At 38.8% G+C, this 17185-nt stretch overlaps 3 protein-coding genes across 15 annotated transcripts in view; 2 read left to right on the top strand and 1 right to left on the bottom strand.

The window, feature by feature from the left end:
* Window positions 1-11723, top strand: part of LOC107270680 (pleckstrin homology domain-containing family G member 5) — a 100332-nt gene extending 88609 nt beyond the window's left edge. For 10 of the 13 annotated variants that reach the window (XM_025088029.1, XM_025088030.1, XM_025088020.1 and 7 more), the window contains 14 exons: window positions 1979-2118; window positions 4776-4852; window positions 6393-6669; window positions 6749-6894; window positions 6967-7278; window positions 7347-7496; window positions 7568-7828; window positions 7913-8179; window positions 8259-8473; window positions 8982-9170; window positions 9700-9905; window positions 10020-10246; window positions 10351-10644; window positions 10728-11723. In XM_025088029.1, coding sequence (XP_024943797.1) covers window positions 1979-2118; window positions 4776-4852; window positions 6393-6669; window positions 6749-6894; window positions 6967-7278; window positions 7347-7496; window positions 7568-7828; window positions 7913-8179; window positions 8259-8473; window positions 8982-9170; window positions 9700-9905; window positions 10020-10246; window positions 10351-10356 — 2473 coding nt within the window. In that variant the 3' untranslated portion in view covers window positions 10357-10644; window positions 10728-11723. The remainder of the gene's footprint in view (window positions 1-1978; window positions 2119-4775; window positions 4853-6392; window positions 6670-6748; window positions 6895-6966; window positions 7279-7346; window positions 7497-7567; window positions 7829-7912; window positions 8180-8258; window positions 8474-8981; window positions 9171-9699; window positions 9906-10019; window positions 10247-10350; window positions 10645-10727) is intronic. The other 3 variants (XM_015745911.2, XM_025088027.1, XM_025088028.1) reach the window with 3 other exon arrangements.
* An 825-nt stretch (window positions 11724-12548) lies between these two features.
* Window positions 12549-15472, top strand: LOC107270656 (exocyst complex component 8). The gene is made up of 8 exons (XM_015745847.2): window positions 12549-12768; window positions 12859-13220; window positions 13304-13606; window positions 13684-13822; window positions 13890-14402; window positions 14478-14608; window positions 14674-15090; window positions 15175-15472. Exons 1-8 carry the CDS (start codon window positions 12714-12716, stop codon window positions 15379-15381), a joined length of 2127 nt encoding a protein of 708 aa, XP_015601333.1. The 5' UTR covers window positions 12549-12713; the 3' UTR covers window positions 15382-15472.
* A 94-nt stretch (window positions 15473-15566) lies between these two features.
* LOC107270661 (sperm-associated antigen 7 homolog) lies at window positions 15567-17158 on the bottom strand. Its single transcript, XM_015745852.2, has 5 exons — window positions 16749-17158; window positions 16603-16670; window positions 16402-16490; window positions 15996-16333; window positions 15567-15938 (listed from the first exon to the last, which is right to left on the bottom strand). Exons 1-5 carry the CDS (start codon window positions 16825-16827, stop codon window positions 15814-15816), a joined length of 699 nt encoding a protein of 232 aa, XP_015601338.1. The 5' UTR covers window positions 16828-17158; the 3' UTR covers window positions 15567-15813.
* Between the last annotated feature and the right edge of the window lie 27 nt (window positions 17159-17185).

Genomic DNA, 17185 nt, shown 5'->3' with positions numbered 1-17185 from the left:
AAGTATGGGAATGGTTCAGATCGTACTTAAGCAACAGGACACAACAGGTTAGGTTCAATGAGGAATTTTCAAATATCATAGAAACAAAATACGGAGTACCACAGGGATCAGTGTTAGGGCCATTGTTGTTCGTTATATATATAAATGATATAGTCGACATATGTGGGGAAGATTGTGCAATAAAGTTGTTTGCTGACGATAAATTAATATACGTAACTGGAGAAAGTAGCGCAGAGGTGGAAAGAAAGATGAACGAGGCACTGTGTATAGTAGAAGGATGGATGAACAGGAACAAGCTGAAAATGAATGTGGATAAAACTAAATGCATGATTGTAAGGAGTGTAAGAAAAGAATTAAGAGGGAACATCGTACTGAAATGTATGGATGGAACTGAAATCGAACGAGTTGAAGAAATGAAATACCTAGGAGTGATGATCGATGATAAGCTGCGATTTAAAGACCACTGTGAATATATGTTGAAAAAGATAGGTAAAAAGACGAGTTTTTTGAATCGGATAGGTCAATATATATCAGCGTACACCAGATGCGTCGTATATAAGGCAATCATTGCACCACATTTTGAATATTGTGCTACACTGTTAGTATGTATGGATGAGACTAAGCTCAATAAACTGCAGATAGCGCAAAACAGAGCGATGCGTGTCATATTGCAGTGCAGCAGGTATACAAAGATAGAAGTTATGTTACAAGCGGTTCAGTTTATGAGTGTGAGACAGAGACTACACTTTAATGTGTGTATATATATTTACAAGGGCGTAAAGAATCTGATGCCGAAAGAAGTAGCGAATAAGTTCATTATTATGACATCTAAAACTGATAGGGTTACACGACAAGCGGAAAATATCGCAATAGAATTCAGGAGAACTAGAAGTGCCCAAAAAAGCATGTTCTATGAAGGAGTGAAAATGTATAACGCGCTACCAACAGAGGTCTCTCTCTCTCTCTCTCTCTCTCTCTCTCTCATTCGCAATGAATAAGTAATACCGCATCAAATTCTACAAACTCGGATGTCCCTAAACTCTACATTATACGTAAGAGGGGAAACAAATCGTGAATTTGGTTTGGTAAAATAACGAAAACTATTGGCCACTGGGTACTTCAGGCATTTCTACATCCAAGCTTTCGTTTCCGTGTTTTATCACGGGAATCTGACTCAAAGCTCCCTCGAAAAAGTGCGATCGGTTTCGCGAGAAAAGTCGATAAACCCTGTGTAAATAGAAGGGAAAAAAGTCACAGACAAACGTTATATAATACAAAGATACATAAACGGCGTATAACACGAAGCACGAATCTACCAACAGGGTTCAAGTATGTATCTGCAATTTGGAATAAAATATTATTACAGAGTTTGAAAAAGGTGGGATCAAACAAAAAATTCATCAATTATACGATAAGATTATTGATTATCGAGCAGAAAATCAATATTAATTTTTTATCCAGTGTCATTATTGACATTTGACGCGCGTTCTCAATTTCAAAATTGATCTCTGACGTCATTTTCGTTGTTTTAAAATAATTCATTGTCATGAACATAATGTTTTATGATTCAATTAACAATATAAATATTAACTTGTCGACCATATTTCTTGGATGATAATAAATCACTATTTATTATCGTTACACCGATAGCTATACGTTTAACCGGAAACGTGCTTCGGCCGAGAAACTTATTTCCGGTCAAACCGTAATTCGCGCACGAGTTTAATATTGTGGGAATAAAAGTTATTTTATTTTTATTCACGTGAAAATGGCCCATAATACAAGGGGTCGTGGGTGCTTTACACTATTTTTTTTTTGCCACCCCTTATATTGCTATCTGCCGTTACATTCATCCATATACAAACCCCATAAAAATGTTCCACATCGAGAGAAATCATGATACAGTACCGTATACCATATAACGGGTGTGACCCTAGATCTTGTTTCTTACTGATGTTATTATTATATTCTCTTTCAGAGAAGCACTCGGCGGCGTCTGCGAGCGTCGCGGCGTCGATCTGGGACGCGTCGACGTCTTCTTGGATTCGTTAACGACCCCATTGTCGATTTACACTACGGAGACTTCCTGTCTTGGGGGGAAGCATCTTCGTGTTATTGGTGAGTCTTTTTTTTAAGGGCATCAATTTACCGCCCTTAAACAAGATAGATGATAGTGGTGATTTTATGTCTGATCATATTCTGGATTTATCCACTTGAAATTTAGACCCGCAATAATAAATAATATACAGGTGAAATACAATCTGAGAAATTGTCTGTAATAGGTAAAGATATTAAAATATTTTTATAATTTTCCCTTTTGACAATTAAACATTTAATTACTCACCATCGATGACGGTTAGGCGATTAAGAAATTTTCTAGGATTATTTAATTTACCAAAGAGATGACAAATCCTTCCCCAACGCAAACGTCGTAATTACCTCATATAAAATTCGTTACTCGTCTCAATGTATTAACCATAGAAATATCCCTGCCTTTATCGTTCCATTAAATCCATCGTTTCGTGCCTATTTAATTGTCATCTTTAATTAACGCGCATCCCTGCTGATATCATTGTTCTTGATCCAACGAAAATCCACGTGGTGTCCGGTGACGCAATATTCCACGCGTATAACGTAATTTATGCCTGGCTTTACGAGCATCTAATACCGTAGATTACAAGTCCTAGATCCCAAAAGTTAAACACCTCCGATCCAACCGAACGATCTTTAACAATTGATCCAGCGAAAATTCGCGTCTCCGGTGACGCAATAATCCACGTATAAATTATAATTTACGCCTGGCTTTACGAGCATCTAACACCTTTGATTGCAAGTCCCGGATCCTAAAACTTAAACCCAACTGTACGAGACTTTTCATGCCCAAACAATGACCTTTGAACCCCCTTATAAAACCACAAATGACTGCAGTCAAAGAAAGAAAAAAAAAAAATTCAGCCAATCCACATATCAGGGATCCATTAAACAATCTACAAAAACTCAAGGGTCGCCAACAAAAAAAAACCGCTCTACCACCATCAGACTTGAAAACCAAAAAACAGGATAATCCCAAGGATCATTAAAGACCGCCAATCAGCGGCCAATCAAATTCAATGAAAAAAGAAAAATTCTAAATCCCTTCGTCTAATCCAACGATCCTATCCCAAACTCAATTATCGATCATTTCAATCCATAATACTATAATTAAGAAAAAAATCAGATAATCCCCCCAAAAAAAAATCTAATAAGCCAGATAGGTTTTCATCTCCCCCCCACCCCCGACTACGTCACAACGATAGAAACAGGTATGAGAAACGTGCGTCAGGAATTACGATTGATGGTGAGGAGGAGGAGGGGGCAGGGGATTACCACTGTTCACGATAAGAGTGAAAGACGCCGAGCGTCCCGACGCTGCGCGTCGCATTTCCGTGCGATATATTACTAATGAAATTGCCGTTGGGATCGGTTTACAACATGTCGAGGGTGTTATAAGGGTAGTAAGGAGTACTCCCCCCTCCCCTCTATATACACGCAGATCCACCAATACGTATCTAGCAAGCTTCCACTGTCAGAACCCACCCCCTTGTAATACCTAAGTAGATTTTGATTAATTTCCTCGGTCCTACGACCTGTAACCCTATATTTATATCTAGCCCACCGCCCACCCCTTTCCCTGCCCCCGCAACCCTTAGATACAACTTCCGCGACGCGTTTCTCATTCCATTACCATCAATGACGTCTATTGTAGCTCAATTATTAGCGAGAATTACTCGCGCCTAATTAAGGGGTGGTTGCGCATACTCGTGTGTATATATATATATATATATATATCGTCGTTATCCTTAATGCCTGAAGAAATTCTCCCTTCTATTCTATTCAAGACGAGACGGCGAGTTCGCCGCGTTTCTTATATGAAATTTAGCTTATTCCGGATGATATAGAACGTGAGAGTACGGTAGACTGAATGTGAAAGGGGATGCAGCTGGAGCGTATATAAGGGATGGAGTTGCAGCGTATGTAAGGGCTGCAGCTGCAACATTACCTACATACTGTGGGACTGTGGCACTCGTGTGCATGTAAAGCCGGATAGTGGTGCTTTCGTTGTTCTGTATAATTTTACCAAGAACTTTTTTATCACTGACTTCGCCATCGGGTTAACGAGCGACGCCGGGCGTCGGTGTCGGCGACGCTTTAAGGGCTGAGCGTCGGATACTCATTCCGTGAAGCCGATGAAGTAATTATTGAATCTTGAAGAATTTTTCACAGATCGTAAATCGTAAATGCGAAAATTAAAGGACGTCTCGGAAATCGACGCCGGGCGTCGTCATGAGCGTCTATTTACTTTTATGAGTTTATCGGGCTGAGATTTAACCTTTTTTTTTTTCTTTTTCGGCTGCGAACTTCGTTCCGTAGTTACACAATAGTCTGGATTTATGGATAAATCAATTTCTGTTTGATGTCCGATAAGGGGATGATATATATAGATCATTATGATAACGATCTATACTACTCGTGGGTGTGACCAATGAGAAATGGCTGAGTTGGACACGAATTTTTGTTCGCTCCTATGAATCTCATTGGTCGATTAGGGATAACAATGTTATAGGTTATAACATAATGTTATAGGTATATATGTACTATATGTATATTGTATGTACTCTTATATGTACTATAAGAGTCGAAGAAATAAATTTGGGCCGTATTAAATTGTATCCTTGATAATAATTATTTTTTAATTATATTATTATTTTGCTCAATCTCTTCCTTTCATTTTATAGCCAAGGACGAGAAGGTGAATTCAAGATCGGCCAGTCAAAAAAGTAACCAGAATGTTTCTCTGCGAAAGGCTAGTGGGGTGAGTATGAATCTATAAATTATAATAATAATACTTAATTATCGAATAATAAAGCACTATTGTCAATTAATTTTTAAATGAACTTTTATCGTGAGATAAATATTTATTTTTACTGTATAGACACGTGACTTATTTTCCACCTGCCTATGCTAGGGAATGTTGATGTTATCTCCCTATTGTATCTAGGGGGTGATACGCGATTAACAGAGTTCTATGCAGTCCTATGGGAAAATGAACACTGTACGATGAACAGGATGAACATGATAAACGGGATAAAGGGGATGAACGAATCTGGCATATCATATTCGATTCTATTGTTCCACAGTGTGAATTCCCTTCCCTTATCCTCTACCACCCCTAGCTCACATCCTGAAAAGCCACCCTTCGTCTCTACTTACCCACCAACTACCCCGTAGCCTATTCGAAACATTTGTCGACGATTAAAAAAGGATTCGTGAAGAAAAACAAAAGAAAAAAAGAAAATTAAACGAAAAATCAAAAAATCGTTACTACGTCAAGGCACGGATTAATTACGGTATAATAATAACAGTATCGCCCTTCCACCTCCTTTACTCCTTCCTTCCATCAAAAGTGTATCACCCTATACATATATGAATTCGCGAAAAATGGCAATATGATTCATCGAGCCTCGATGACTTGCCAGACGTTCTCGCTGAGTGTACCAGAAAAATATTACAATGTTCCATATAGGATTGGGGATGTATACAGGGTGTACAAAAAAGATCGAATTCATAATTCTCATTTCTGTCTACTAAAACCCAATTGCCAATCGATAGCATACTTCACTTAAAAATTGTAAAATAATTATCTATACCGCCACATTTCAAATATACAATGAAAACCTATTGGACATTGCAAAATGATATATTGGCATATACGTTCATATTTTAATCTGGTACACCCTGTATACGTAGAATACATACGTCGCGTTTGAATTCATAGAAACGATGCATGCATACGCACTGTCGGCGCCCACTGGACGAGAATCAGTTATACTGCCAGTAAAACGAAGTGCACATTAATGCGCGTTCACATGGCACAATCAAGATTGTCGTGCGTATGCAGTTGCGTCTGCAATTTCACTGTGCACATATGAAATTGCAAAACGCGTCGACGTGTATGTGCATCCGTTTGCAGCACGCAACATTTTCGCCCCTATTTCTTTCGTTCATAGTCGCATATAAAATTTACGCCTTTACGCATTTAGGGGATGAAACTGTGGACACGGCCGTAAATGCAAAACCGAGCGTTAAAAACGGTTTTAATGTACGACAATACTTCCCTCGCTGTATCTCTCGGTGGACGGGGTCGTGGGGGGAGAAGGGCCTTGAATTATGCATGGTGAATCACGTGTGAACCGAACATAAAGCGATGTGCTCGTGCATCGAAGTATCGTATCTAAAAGGAATAATTGATTTTTCCCGATCCTCGTCAAAATCCGCCATTTTCATTGATAGCGAGTATATTTTGAATAACTTTAGGGCTGTTTTGAAATTTAATTTTTTTTTTCTTTTTTCAGAGCTATCGAGGCCGAAGCGGACGCTTCTTCAGCGTCTCCACAGAGGACTCTAGTGTCGACTCGGAAATTGGAACCGGACCGGCGATTGCTTCCGGTAAGAGTTCTGCTGGGGCTGCAGGACTCAAAGCCAGTAAGCAGCGCTGGAGCGGATTCTTTACGAACACAAAAGGCACAAAGATGGAGTCGCTGGTAGAGCAGCTTGAAATATATACAAAGCACGGGGTCCCCTTAATGCCTGATATGCAGCTACCCTACGACTTGGGAGTGAACGAGGACGGTTTGTGACATAAAAATAATTTTTGTCTCGAGAATTGGTGAATGAACGAGGCTTTAAACTAGAACTCTTGTTCCTGTAGCTCTGTACAGCATAGAAGACGATTGGCGCGACATCGTTGATAATTCAGATCATCTCTCGGAGAAACAACAACAACAGCAAACAGCACTGTGGGAATTGGCGCAGACCGAAGTAGCCTACATAAGAACGCTTAAGGTCGTGACAGACGTGAGTATTATGGATTGGCTTTAATGTATATAAAAGTGGGTGATTTATCATAATCTGTTTACTTTCTCGCAGCTCTTTATGGCTTGTCTGTGTAGTCTGCAAGCCTCGAATATCCTGAACGAGGTCGACCGTACTAAACTCTTCAGTAACATACCAGCAATCTATGCGGCTAATCGGTATTTCTGGAGCGAGCATCTACTGGGCATGTTGAACGCTGCTAGGAATACACGACAGCCACTTGATCCTGGTCATCTTCTTCATGGGTTTGAAACATTTGAACAGACCTTTGCTCCCTATACCAGATACTGTGCTGAGCAGAGTAGGTGTCAGCAGTATTGCAGGGATCGTTTGAACGACAACGAACTTTTCACGGCTTACCTGGTGGTAGGTGGACACTGGATCATTGTGATATTGATGAATCTGATTACACGCAGTCATTCGTTTTCGTATAGTGGTGCGAGACGCAGAAGGACTGCAATCGCCTGAGACTCCTGGATATCCTGGTGAAGCCTATGCAAAGACTCACCAAGTACTCACTGTTGTTAAAGGCTGTACACAAGAACACCGAGAACGAAGAGCAGCGTGCAGAATTGATGCTGATGGTAAGAATATAGTAACACGTGGATGTGATCTTGATGGATAGGAGGGATAAGAGAATATTTTTTTAATATAGATAAAGTCAGTGGACAATTTTGTGGCATCTGTGAACGCGGCCTTAAGGCGAAGCGAGGAAACTGCGCGATTGGCCAGCGCAGCTTCCCGCTTGGAAAGCTACGACGTGGTTGAGTCTCGGGATGAGGAGCTGGAGAAGCTCGTTAGGGTTCACAGCAGCTTGGACATTACCAATGCGCCGATGCCAGGATGTCCCAAGGAGTCCTTGAGGACGCTTCTGCGCGAGGGTGACCTTAAGCTACGGGACGCTGCTACCAGCAAGGTAACTATTTTTTATCAGTTTTTAAGTTTTGACTTTTTGGATGGACGCCACGAATGTATTGATCTGAACGACTGGATCGATAAGAAGGCTCGTTTCCAGACAGAGGTGCACGTACTCCTCCTGACGGATATGCTGCTCATCTGCAAGCCCTCGACCAAGAAAGCGTCATCGAGCAGCGCCACCGGAAGTGGCGGAGGTGGATTAAAGGTTATACGTCAACCTTACGTCGTTGATCGTATCCGAGTTCATGAACTTAAAGAACCATCCAGTCTTGGGTTGGTCTATCTTAATGAGTATGGAGCAGCGTCAGCTGCCCTGATTCTCAGTGCTGGGGAACCAAAACTGGCTAAGGTGAAATACAATTAACGTATTGAAATTTGTGCGTTGGGTAGAATAATTAATCACTTGAGATATATGGTCCTTTGTTTAGTCCTGGATGGAATCTTTGAGGAAGGCTCAGCAACAATTTGCTCTGATGAAGGTACCCCCATTGGGTGGTGGTTTGAACCTGGGACTGGTCAGTAGACAAGCCAGCACGTACTTGGGTGATGGAGATTTTGAGACGGATGAGTGTGAAGGGATGCCCAGGACTCCACGTGGAAGTAGCAGAGCTTCTCGTGTTAGCAGCCTGGCGCATAGTCATAGGTTTGTGTTCACCTTAGGATTTTATATAATAATCGTACAACTGTGTTTTAATCAAGTGAAGCCCGCACAGAGACTTTGACAGGTAATGAATCTAATTAAATTTTCGTTGTCATATTTTTATTCTGACTTTTTAATTAATTTCGTAAGTATCAAGAATAGTGATCATGATCTTATCACACAGTAATCTTATACTTTCAAAAGGGTATAAGAAAAATGTGAAAATTGTGATGAGCGCGACCCAATTGGAAACGTTTTCAAAATCCCGAGAAATTTATATGAATCATAATCAAGTTAATTCTTATAAATTCTCATCCGGAACTAAATTTTTGTTCAGACAACCGGATCTTTATAATCTTTAGCTTGATTTTGACTCTGGATTAGCAACCCCTGTTGTGTTGGCGCTTTGAGATCATCCTATTCATTTCACTCTGAGTCCGACTACCCTTAGCTTAGTACCCTGGACCTTATAAGACCCAATAAGCGCATTCCTACCACCTATTGAACATAGCATTTGCATTTGCAGTGGAAGCATGGAGATGGAAGGTGTCTCGCCAGGAAGTAGCAGTTACGTACCAAGCTACAATCAAAGTAGAAACGTGAGCGTGGAGACCAGCGAACCACCCCGTGCATCTAGCGTTTCCTCAGAGGAGGGTGCTGATATAGCAGCAGGTCATAACCACAGACCGCTGCAAGTCAGGTGAACAATGCTAGACCGGATATTGCAGCATCCTTAACTTTCTTATGCACGTAAACGACCCACCTAGTTGGGTGCCGACGTTTTAAACGTCTCATGCGTCATTTTCTCTCGCTTTTTCTTGTTCTTCTTCGTCTTCACGAAGTTCTTGAAAGAGTCGGCTAGAAACGAATTATAAAAAAAGTTTATGAGTCTAACGCGCATGCGTCCTGAACAAGGAGTCTGAACGAAAAGAGTTTCATAATTAATTTTTTCATTAATTTAAATGTATTGTATATAGCCGATTGATAAGCACAAACAGCTTTGAATAAACAACGTGGGAGTTGATTATGCATTTTTTTTTCTTCTGCATTATGCTTGCTAATCTTTTTTCTTCAATGCATGCTCCGATTCTGTCCCATATGCTCTTGACGAGCGTCATAGAGGCTAGACGTCTTGCATGTCATTACAAAGTGTATCTCATTGTAAACCAGTGTGTCACCTACAAAAACGCTCTAGAGTGTATCTAGAACATTCTCTCCCGTTGACACAGGAGATCCTTGCTGTGCAAATCACCAACACCGAACACTCTGAGTGTTCAAGTACCAGCCTACTCGTCTCTAGGTCAGTCTCTACCTAACCTGACCCTGGCGACGTCACCACAGACGTCAACTGTTTCACCAACACCGCCAAACTCTCTTCTGATCGTGCCGCAGATCACGAAGAGCAAGGACACTCTACTGTCACCAGGACATCGAGGTAAACCCGATGAACTTGACCTTTTGCATAATAAATAACTCATCGTCACGAACTAGCACCCACGGTGCACCCTAGTTCCACTCTCGAATTTGTCATTGATAGTCCTTTCTTCAGGTATATCATATCCGCCGCCGTCGCCACCTAGGGGGGCTCTGAGGAGGGCTTTCGCAGTGCCCCAATCACGTAATCCACCGTTGATTAAAACACGTCACGTAAACGCGTCGGTAACACAAACTATACAAACGGCAGTCAGCCTGGATACGGAAGCCATCGAGGAAAGACGAAGGAGATTGGAATCCTCGCAGAGGATGCCGTCGACCAGTAGCATCGCCGAGGAGAAGGCAAGGCTCTAGCATACTTATAAGATTTATTAAAAAGAATCCTTGAGCTGCGCTGACAATACCGGTATGACAAGTAAAACTTAATTAACACATGCTAATTATAGAAATGAATAGAAGAGTACCAAGTGGCGCAGACTTTTGAACCTTTGAGAGGATGAGAGGCTCCTATCCCCCGAGCACGACGAGGGTGTTCAAAAAAAAGAGAATATAAAATACCAAGATGGTATAGCACGTGTCTATTACGTGCTTAGAGTTTTCATGACGTCAGTTCGCCATCTGTGCGTGAGTGCTGCACACATTTACACACAGAGGAGGCAAGAAACATTATAAAACGTCAAAAAATTGTCTTGATACTGTTTAAGCATACAAAAAAAAACGACAAAGCAATTCCACAATCGGTAAGTAATACGGATAATGTAAAATTAATGAGAGCAAATGTATTCAATGACCTTAATCGATATGATTGAAATATGTGTTGCAGATTGGGGCCATTCGAAATCAACGTGAACTTTGTAACACGACCATATATATATACATATATCTCTCGTTGGCGTATAGCGATATCTTTTTCTAAGGTAACAAAAGAGACGGATCACGTGCCGTCCTGTAGATAAAAATTAAGCGACGAACAAAAAGGGCCTACGTAGATTAATTAAATAATTAGTCAAGAAGTCGAGTTTAATTAGCAACTATTAGAGTAACTAAGTTTCTAGAACAAACAAGCGTGATTTAATAGAGAGGTGAACGAGAGAAAAAGCAAAATAGAATTTAAACAAAAATTTAAGGAAGATTGAAGGAAAGTGATGACAAGAGGATCACTGTAGATAATAATGCTAATTCGCGTACGCCTAATTAATACTGTTATTTCGACCGGTCGGCTTTGATACTCTGTCCAGTCAAAACGAAAGTCGTTCAGGATTTACTATAAGTACAAATTTGTCAAGAACACATACACTAATACATATACAAAAAGGGACACAGATATACTCGTATACGTATGCATTATGTACACTTACACAGGCACAACTAATAATTGCGGATCACCGGGGAATCCCTGTTGTGTCTTCTGGTGATCACTTGTCTTTTACTTATAAGAGTCGTCTGAAAATATACAGGCGGGATATTCAAAGCGTGCGTAACTAGAGACAACATTCCATAGTGTAATTAGAGCAAGATAATTTCATAAGGGTACCCTTCTTACTATGCTATCGTGTTCGTTGTTTTCTTTTTTTTCTTTTTATCTTTTCAGTTCTTTTTCTTTTCTTTTACTTAGCTTTCCGTTACATTCGTGCTGCTTGCGTCGGGTTGCACGTTAATTATTGTTAAGGGACAATTGTGCGAATATGTACGATTATGTACGTCGAGAATACAAATATAATGAATAATTTATTAAGAATCTTGTTGATCGTTCCATCCTAACAACGCATTGTTGTCTGTGTAAATATATACATATATATATATATATATATTAAAGTGATCTTTCAATGCTTACCATATTGTTCCTTAATTGCCCAAACACGTCCTTATTGTTTCCAAAAAGCTTCACCATTTCATGAAGAGGAGATATGTAGGGGATTTCAACTCCATGATCAATATCCAATTAATCTTGCAAGGGGATATTGCTATCACTACTATATACATTGCACCAAATCATCTTGACAAATTACAAAATAGGAATAAAAAAAGGGCTGACAAAAGAACCAAACTTAAATAGTTTCTTGGATGAATAAAAACTTCAAACAGATATATATATAACATTTTATGCAGGGTTTATTGAAATATATGGAACCATAACATTTGGGAGGTAATCTCGTGTAGTGTATGTACAAGGTTTTTCGATTCAAACTTACCAATTGAAGTTAGTTAGTTTTACCATACACATCAAATGGACTGATTAACGTTATACGTTTGGTTTAGATATCCCTTATAATAAATATAGTTTTCAAAATATTCATAACAGTATGTGATTTTATGAAGAGCATAAAGAAGACATTTGAAGTCAATGAAGACAATGAAGTGTCATTAAATGTACTATATCGTCGGCTGAATTTCTCCCACCGCATTTGGTGCGAGACTACCAAATCTTTTGATTCAAACTATTTTCTGCTATATCGACACTGACGAGTTCTAAGGGTAAATGGTATTTTAAAACTCGCTCGTAATCTTGTGTAGATTCGTAGAGGAAATTTCGTATTTATCAGCTTCAGATAGTGCTGGGTTATATACGACGCTAAAATTATTAACCGCCGTAGGTATAGCCATCTTTTGTCAAATTTTTGAAACATTTTTGGACCAATTTTGACGTCTTCGTTCTCTTTCTGTAAAAGTTATAGTCATTGATTGTTTAAAGGTGTCAATCCTTGTCAACCTTATATCCTCCTCATAAATAAGTTGAATATTTGTAAAATAGCTTTCGCGCGTCTGTGCTATTTTATTGGGGGAGAAGCATCTGTATAAAGATTCCACAATGGCTGAATCACTTGCCAAGAGTTTTGCTGCAAAGGAGTTTAATCCTGAGAAATGTATGTTGATGACAGATTTGACAGTTGTTCAATTTCATCATTTTTTCATTGTGTTATGACATACAAAAAATCGTTTCTTACTTCTTTTAGTCGTAAAGGATCTTAGTGCACAATGCATTGGTGCAGATGAGCTTAGATTGCAACGAGCAAAAATTCAAGAGCTTTCAGACAAAACTTCTGCACAACTTAAACGCAATGTTTATCAGAATTACATGCAATTCATTGAAACTGCCAAGGAAATATCTCATCTTGAAAGCGAGATGTATCAACTTTCTCAGTTACTCAGTGAACAAAGATCCTTACTCGGTGCTCTGGGTACAACTAGAGCTACAGGAGTAGTGTTTGAAGATGTGCTAGAGTCGCAAGAAGAGAGTTCAAACAATTCAATTTCCAAGGAGGAGGAGCAAAAGCAGAAATTAGTACAAATATTAGAGAATGTGGAGGGTGCTATGGTTAGTTATAAGTATTTAATGAAAATTTAATGAAAATTTAATGAAAATCTTAAAGGATGATTAAACATTTAGTTTCCTGACAGAGTTTAGTTGAGACTCCTGGTCGTGTTTGCTTGCATGAAGGGTCACTATTGGAATTAGACCCCTTGGAGGGTACACCCTTAAAAAGAATACATGCATATTTATTTAACGATATCCTAATGATTGCATCTTGGCTGGCAACTGGTGGACGAAGAGGGCCACCGCGATATAAAATGCAGGCTGTCTATAACTTGCAAAGTCTAGCTGTAGTAAATGTCAGAGACTTGGGGACAGTAAAATTGGCATTCAAACTTCTTGCATTTCCTGATACCAGAGTTTTCCAATGTGCATCTGCAACGAGCAAGGTTTTAATGATTTTTTCAATTATGTAGCACCTAATAAATATGTATATATGGCACTAAACTAATTGTCTATTACTTAGAAAGAATGGTTGGATAAGTGCGAGCAAGCAAAAAAAGCACGATTAACACAAGATAACCAAGAGACTTCCAATAAGAATCAATCAAAAGAGGAAGTGACTGTGCCATCACGTTCAATGTCGCTAGACTCAGCAACTTTAGGTAAGATGGCAAATAGACCTGAATTTATTTTGTATTAACAATGCTATACAATAAATTCATTTTGCAGGAATGGAAGATACCTCTGATATGGAGTATCAGGAACCTCTTCCAGAGTGGTTACTAGAGGTAACGGAAGATTTAGATTCCTGTATAGCTCAACGCCACTTCGAGGAAGCGCATAATCTCCTCGAGAAAGCAAAAGCATACCTAAGCGAAGTTCAGATTACACCACAATTATCTGACATAAAATCAAAAGTGAATGACAGGGGTCAATCCTTGGTAGACGTTCTCACTAAAGAACTCGAATTAAGTTCTGAATCAAAGTCTCTTCAAGGAGGTGGCTTAAGAAGTGCCAGACGTGCAGTCAGACTCCTGATTCAGCTTGATCGTAGTGCACAGGCATGTCAATTATTTCTGCGATTATGCAGTGCCGCCCTTAAGGCGCGTTTAAAGAGAGTCAAAAGAGAAGGCGCTACAATACCATATGTGAAGCAACTGAGTGCAATAGCTTTCAGCAATATGGTAGAAATGGCACGTGAATTCTTAAGAATCTTTCCCCAAAACGCAAATTGTACATCCGGTGAATACAATAATCCAAACCATTAATATTTACATACCATACGCACTATCCAAAAATATACTACTTGTATTACAGGATTGGCAGTTTGGTGCAGTCAGGAAGTCAAACACTTGACATCCCATCTAATAAAACAGGTTTTCATTCCACAAGTGTCAATCAGCACTCTAGTTGAGTGCATCGTAGCAGTCAGAGGTCATTGCGATCAGGTAATAATTTGATATTCTAAAGAGAATATTTGTTACTCAATTTACCTTATCTTAACTTTTTCCAGTTGACACAGCTGGGCATTGACTTCCGGTACCAATTGGATGGTCAGCTAAGATCTCCTCTAACCAGAGCACTACAGGATTCAGGCGAAAAATACGTCGATGCTGTTAAGGTTCGCGCTGCAGAAGATACATGGCGTCCATCTAATCTTCAATCCAGTCAGAATTTACAAAAACTATTAGGCGAATTTGAAGATCTTGGTATCCCCATACCCGACTTGTGTCTTACCAGTGATTGCTGGATATCGTTGACCAACAACACTCTTGCCTTCTCAAGGCTTTATGTTGGACTCCTTGAGGATTGCTTAAGCGTCGCGACGCCTGAATTAATATCAACTATTGACAGTGTTCTTGTGTCTGTGATGAGAACACAGGTACAGCACTTGATGCTGTCATTGACAAATCCAAAACTGAAGCAGGAGGTGGGTTTCTTATGTATTTTTATAATAACTGTAGTTAATTGATCTTATCCTTTCTCATCTTCATTTTTGTTTATATTTTTTTAGAGGAAATTAGTCCAGGATAATGCTGCGTATGTTCGTGACGTGATCATCGAGCGTGGATTGGAATTGTACAAAGGTGCTACAGGTCGTCGGTTCGTTAAATTAGTAGCACTTAAGGAACAGATTGTTTTTGAACCCGTATCTACTTCAAAACCCAAACCAGCACCTAGGACTTCGGTACAGAAATACTCAACCACGGAGTACCTTTGAGATGTGATAGCATAAAATCAAACTGTATAATTGAGAAGTATGAAGATATTGATTCTTTTTAATAGATTTATTATTTGTGTATAACATTATACATGCTGAGACTTGACTGTTAAAATTGACGAATATGAATATAACTTGTGTACTCACAAAAATTAGAAATATTTATGAGGAATATAGACTCTTACAATTGATCATAACAATGTTTATTTATTACTTCTCATTCAATTATTGATCAACAAATCTATTGTTACTTATACTAATCGTGATATAAATAACAAAAATTATTATTGTACTTATTCAATTATTACAGTATCCATGTTGATATTGTGATACATGTCAAAATTCTTATGGGGTACTGTTTAATTAAATATTTACAGTATGACATAGGTTTGAAATTTTCTAATTCATGAAGCATCTTAAAAAATAGGAGGGTCATTTCTGCTCGTTGTCCTTAGACTCAGCAGCTGCATTAGCTGCTTCCAACTTCTTCTTCTTAGCGCGAATGTCTGCCAAAGTTTGTTCTATACTCCGTTGATCTTTCTTATTTTCACTGGGTACTGGAAAATATAGACAATTACTATATTGTACAGATTACACAAATTAGAAAAACATACCACAGCCATAACTGCTATTGGCCTCAGTTTTTCTTGCTGCTTCTAATGCAGCCTCTTCTCCGATGAGATGCTTGTATTTATCCTTGTAATTCGAATTCGGCACAAAGTCTTGTTTCCGCTTTCTAGATTTAGCGGCCTCTTCCTCTTCCTTGGCTTGTCTCTCTCGCTCTTCTGTTAGTCTCTTAGCTATCTCTTCGTTCCATTCCTCTCCTCTGCGCAAAGCATTAAGCTGATCCTCAGAAGGGCCATATTCTCTCTTGAAGATCATTATGTATCTGTCAATCCCTTCCTCACCAAACGAGTAAGCCCAAACATTTGCTACTTCAGCCACATCGTGTCTGCAAAATCATAACTTTCAGTAATGAGTCATTAAATAATAAAAATAAGAATATTCAGTTATACACACATGATACTTCTATGCACTTGATCCATAGATGGAAATTTGTACTGCTTCATAGAATCATCCTGGATGAACTTATTCATTTTCTCTTCGACCTGAATGATACCATTTTACAATGTATATAACAAAACTGAACTATGCTTTTATTCACAAAAATGAGAAACAGCATCAACTATATAAGAATATTTGAAATATTTAGAGAATCACCTTTTCTCGAAATCTTTTGAGCCTCTCTGCTTCAATTTTTTGCCGCTTTTGTTGTTCTTCACGTTGTTCTACACAAATAAATAATTCATAAAAGTTATACAACAAATTTATATTGAAATACAAACAAAGGTTAGGTAATAACTGACTTTTCATTAATTCTTTTTGTTTGTCGCTCACTGAAGGTGGCTTATCCATCGAATTGAGGATTGATCCTAAGAGGTCCATGTTGTTTAAATAAAAAATAACAATATTTATTCCAAAAATAATAAATTTCCTCAACAAGACACACAAGACAAGCGTCCTAGAGATGATGAAACAACTGCGCGCGCATTAAACACTTCACCGTCTAATTACGCCTACATAAGTCATTACTGTTACTTTTATAATAAGAATAGATTTTCTACAACATGATTATTGTATTGCATATTGCGTACAATTGCGTATCTTTTACGATATCCAAACTCTTTAACATTAAGTGAAGAACTTTTATAGATCACGTACAGACCATTTGAATAAGATATTGGTAGTCATGCTCGGATTTTGATTAATTTCACAGTGTAATTATATTTAGCTAAAACAATAA

The sequence above is a fragment of the Cephus cinctus genome, unplaced genomic scaffold, assembly GCF_000341935.2.
Source record: "Cephus cinctus unplaced genomic scaffold, Ccin1 Ccin1_scaffold0806, whole genome shotgun sequence".
In the NCBI taxonomy this organism is placed as follows: Eukaryota; Metazoa; Arthropoda; class Insecta; order Hymenoptera; family Cephidae; genus Cephus; species Cephus cinctus.
This window is presented reverse-complemented; position numbering and strand designations above follow the sequence as displayed.

Bases quoted from the DNA above. Each gene is read 5' to 3' on its own strand.
- LOC107270661 (XM_015745852.2), bottom strand. From the start codon at position 16,827: ATGGACCTCTTAGGATCAATCCTCAATTCGATGGATAAGCCACCTTCA. The intron at 16,671-16,748 runs GTCAGTTATTAC...TTATTTGTGTAG, and splicing joins ACAAAAAGAATTAATGAAAA to AACAACGTGAAGAACAACAA. The intron at 16,334-16,401 runs GTGTGTATAACT...ATGATTTTGCAG, and splicing joins CAAGTGCATAGAAGTATCAT to ACACGATGTGGCTGAAGTAG.
- LOC107270656 (XM_015745847.2), top strand. From the start codon at position 12,714: ATGGCTGAATCACTTGCCAAGAGTTTTGCTGCAAAGGAGTTTAATCCT. The intron at 13,221-13,303 runs GTTAGTTATAAG...GTTTCCTGACAG, and splicing joins AGAATGTGGAGGGTGCTATG to AGTTTAGTTGAGACTCCTGG. The intron at 14,403-14,477 runs GTGAATACAATA...CTTGTATTACAG, and splicing joins AAACGCAAATTGTACATCCG to GATTGGCAGTTTGGTGCAGT.